This window comes from Oncorhynchus nerka, unplaced genomic scaffold (assembly GCF_034236695.1).
Source record: "Oncorhynchus nerka isolate Pitt River unplaced genomic scaffold, Oner_Uvic_2.0 unplaced_scaffold_7373, whole genome shotgun sequence".
Classification (NCBI taxonomy): domain Eukaryota; kingdom Metazoa; phylum Chordata; class Actinopteri; order Salmoniformes; family Salmonidae; genus Oncorhynchus; species Oncorhynchus nerka.
Genome location: NW_027033944.1, coordinates 1 through 4,443, shown reverse-complemented (window position 1 = coordinate 4,443; position 4,443 = coordinate 1). Strand labels below are relative to the sequence as shown.

Here is a 4,443-nt window from a genome sequence, read left to right as displayed (position 1 = left end):
GTGCTCATCTCGCCGCCCTTGTGTGGATTATCTGCTGTGCTCCTTCCTACCCATCCGGACACTCTCCCTGGGTTTCTCAGCACGCTCACATAGGAGGATGCGCCCTAGTCCCTGGGTGGATTCCGTCTGAGGCAATCTGTCTGTCCTGTTGCTGCTGTAACCTGTATTCATTAAACCATCGTTGCTTGCATCTTGCATCCGCCTCTGTATTGTTACAGCCCATTCTCATGCAGATCTCCTCTAGAGCAGTGGTGTTTTGGGGCTGTTGCTGGGGCAACACGGACTTTCAACTCCCTCCAAAGATTTTCTATGGGGTTGAGATCTGGAGACTGGCTGGGCCCTCCAGGACATCAATCTGCCTTCTTACGAAGCCACTCCTTCGGTGCCCGGGCGGTGTGTTTGGGATCATTGTCATGCTGAAAGACCCAGCCATGTTTCATCTTCAATACCCTTGCTGATGGAAGGAGGTTTCCTCAAAAATCTCCCGATACATGGCCCCATTCATTCTTTCCTTTACACGGATCAGTCGTCCTGGTCCTTTGCAGAAAAAACAGCCCCAAAGCATGATGTTCCCACCCCATGCTTCACAGTAGGTATGGTGTTCGTTGGATGCAACTCAGCATTCTTTGTCCTCCAAACCTGCTTGAGTTGAGTTTTTACCAAAGTTCTATTTTGGTTTCATCTGACCATATGACATTCTCCCAATCTTCTTCTGGATCATCCAAATGCTCTCTAGCAAATTTCAGACGGGCCTGGACATGTACTGGCTTAAGCAGGGGACACGTCTGGCACTGCAGGATTTGAGTCCCTGGCGGCGTAGTGTGTTACTGATGGTAGGCTTGTTACTTTGGTCCCAGCTCTCTCTGCAGGTCATTCACTAGGTCCCCCGATGCGGTTCTGGGATTTTTGCTCACTGTTCTTGTGATCATTTTGACCCCACAGGTGAGATCTTGTGGAGCCCCAGATCGGGGAGATGATCAGTGGTCTTGTATGTCTTCCATTTTCTAATAATTGCTCCCACAGTTGATTTCTTCAAACCAAGCTGCTTACCTATTGCAGATTCAGTCTTCCCAGCCTGGTGAGGTCACAATTTTGTTTCTGGTGTCCTTTGACAGCTCTTTGGTCTTGGCCATAGTGGAGTTTGGAGTGTGTTTGAGTTGTTGACAGGTGTCTTTTTACAATGTAATGCAAGTTCAAACAGGTGCCATTAATACAGGAAGTACTTGGTGGAGGACATAGTTTGGGTGGGAGGTCAGGTACAGAGGTAGGGTCTATTAGTGTATTACATATAGTAGTACATTTGGTTTTGAATGGTAAGGTGAAGAGAAAGTGTGAGGCGCTAACCTAGTACCTTCTCTCTAAGTGGACCAGCTGGGCTCTTCTTCTTCTCTCGTTCATCCTCAGGTGTTCTGGGACCGTAAAGTCTTTGGCAGTCTTCAGCAGTCACCCATGTTCTCCGTAGCCAATCGGGATGGCTGTATCTTCCGGATCTCACAGTTCTCATTAGGCTTTGTGGCATACCTAAAGCAGTCATGGAGATACAGTCATATGGGGAAGAGTGAGGACAGAAATTCTGAAAAGGAGACGAGAAACTTCAACAGAGGCCATATGGTAACAGACTCACAGTTCAGCCCCTCTTTCCTCCTCTTCTCTATCTTAACCGGGCCCGGCTCTGCCTTCTCCGTAGCCTTACGGAGTTTCTCTGCCTGGCGGCCAGCCAGCACTGCCCCCTGGACCACCACATGGGCGCCATAACAGCCTCCTCACCCAGGTCCTCTGGTCAGCTGTGAGGACACACATTATGATATGGTAGGTAAAACACACACACACACACATTCTCTCTCTCTCCCGCTCTCCTACCTGTGATGTTGGAACTGTCTTTGACATCGGCTTTGTTCCTCAACGTTCTCTGCCCACTGTCCCGGGCCCCCCACCCTTCCCCTCTGTTTCAGCTCGTGGAACCTCTGGGACAGTGCCAGCCAGACGATAGGTGGAGATCTGTGGTCACTCTGGAATGCTACCACAGTAACTGTAGACTCAAGAGAATCCCAGAACCTGGAAGAGCCAGAGGGCAAATCTGATATGTCAACCCATTCCCTAAAGTGCTACCAGGTGAAAGTGCAGATTGAGTGGTTGCTGGTTAAGTACCTCTCCTGTAGTTTCTGGAGTCCGATGCGGTGGCGTTCCTCCTCCCAGGCCAGCTCCTTCCTGGCCTCTCTCTCACCCTCTGGGCCGTCATCCTCTCAGTCTCCTCACGGGAACCGCCAGTCCAGCTCCAACTCCTACACATACACACTAGATTCTCTTGGGCTGTGGCCAGAAACATGCTACAATTTATTAGGTTTATCACAGAAATATTCAAATGCTTTTTGGTTGGTTATGATACTAAACACTTGGGACGAAGGGGTAGATTTAGGGTGCAGGGGTGTATGGGTTTGTGAGTGTGTACCGTGCGGTGCAAGCGGACGTGTTCGGGCAGACCCTGGTTCTTCTCCAGTAGCTGTTTGAACTGGTTCTGCAGCTCGGCCAGCATCTTACGTCTCTCCACCTTCCTCATCTCAGCCTCCCGACGCATACGGTCCATTTCCAACTTCTGCTTAGCCGTCTCAATGCTACAGAGAGGGAAGTGGGGGAGGGAGAGAAATAGAGGGGAAGAAAGAGAGGGATGTGTGACAGAGGGGTAGCGAGCAAGGGGCTGGTTTGCCTTTAGCCAGGTGTGCATTTGTATGAGTTTGTCTCTAGGTTTCTTCCTCACCTGTATGCCGACGGGTCTTCGATATCCTGGGCCACACCCTCCATTTCAACGCCAACCTGTTTCACCAACAACACACACAGGCAACCACAGAACTGGCACTCACTTATGTGTTATTCATGAGGTTATTGTCCCACTCATTTACTCCATCCCTCTATTCTACCCTCCCTTCCCTGCCCCCCACTGACCCGTGGTGAGGGGACTTTGGCCTTGCTGCGCTGCAGGGCTTTAAGCAGGTCCTCCTGGGGCAGTAGGCTGAAGGAGAAGATGTTGCCGTCCTCCCCTGTCGTCAGGACAAATTGGTCGTCAAAGCTACAGCGCAGCTGGCGCAGCTGTCCATACTGGTTGTCATGGACGCTGAGGGCCCAGAAGGCCTGCATGGATGTGAGGTGGAAGTCAGGTGGCTGCAGGGGGTAGGCCCGGACACTGCCTGACTGCATGCCACACAGCAACAGCTGCCTGCTGGAGCTGGGACAGAGAGAGACCACAACAACGTGTCAACATATACAGTCGTATGAAAAAGTTTGGACACCCCTCTGAGGCTGCATAATAATTTACTCTGTCATCACAGAAAATTATCACAGTGGCATGCCATTCATTTTCTAATAAAAGCTGAGTACTGGGGTATTGTCCAGACAAAGATTTTTAGCGTAGCAATATTAAGTTGTATGAAATTAAATCAGATGTGAAAAATAGGCTATGAAAAAATGTGGGCACCCTTGTCATTCTGTTGATTTGAATACCTGTAACTACTTAGCACTGATTAATTGGAACACACAATTGGTTTGGTGAGCTCATTACGCCTTGAACTTCATAGACAAGTGCATCCGATCATGAGAAAAGGTATTTAAGGTGGCCAATTGCAAGTTGTTGTTCTCTTTGACTCTCCTCTGAAGAGTGGCAACATGGGGGCCTCAAAACAACTCTCAAATGACCTGAAAACATAGATTGTTTAACATTATGGTTTAGAGGAAGGCTACAAAAATCTATCGCTGAGATTTAAGCTGTCAGTGTCCACTGTGAGGAACATAGTGAGGAAATGGAAGACCACATGCACAGTTCTTGTTAAGGAGTGGCAGGCCAAGTAAAATATCAGAGAGGTGAAGGATGGTGAGAACGGTCAAAAACAGCCCACAGACCACCTCCAAAGACCTACAACATCATCTTGCTGCAGATGGTGTCAATGTGCGTCGTTCAACAATTCAACGCACTTTGCACAAGGAGAAGCTGTATGGGAGAGTGATGCGGAAGAAGCCTTTTCTGCACACACGCCACAAACAGAGTGGCTTGAGGTATGCAAACACACATTTGGACAAGCCAGCTTCATTTTGGAATAAGGTGCTGTGGACCGAGTTATTTGGTCATAACAAGAGACGTTATGCATGAAGCAAAAGATCACAGCGTTCCAAGAAAAACACTTGCTACCTGATAAAATTTGGTGGGGTTCCATCATGCTGTGGGGCTGTGTGGCCAGTGCAGTACTGGGAATCTTGTTAAAGTTGAGGTCGCATGGATTCCACTCAATAAGCAGATTCTTGGGAATAATGTTGAAGAATCAGTCACAAAGTTGAAGATTCTGACAGGGCTGGATATTTCAACAAGACAATGACAAAACACTGCTCAAAAATCTTGTAAGGAGGAATGGTCCAAAATACCTTCATCCAGACACTCATTAGAGGCTATGGGAAGCG

General features: G+C 48.7%; 1 protein-coding gene across 1 annotated transcript; it reads right to left on the bottom strand.

The window, feature by feature from the left end:
* Nucleotides 1-1,624: 1,624 nt before the first annotated feature.
* Nucleotides 1,625-3,220, bottom strand: LOC135566096 (cilia- and flagella-associated protein 44-like; the record flags this gene model as incomplete). Its single annotated transcript, XM_065013984.1, has 4 exons — nt 1,625-1,730; nt 2,450-2,612; nt 2,756-2,811; nt 2,941-3,220. Coding segments are annotated over 4 exons (605 nt in total), but the record flags the coding sequence as incomplete, so codon positions are not given.
* Nucleotides 3,221-4,443: the final 1,223 nt, after the last annotated feature.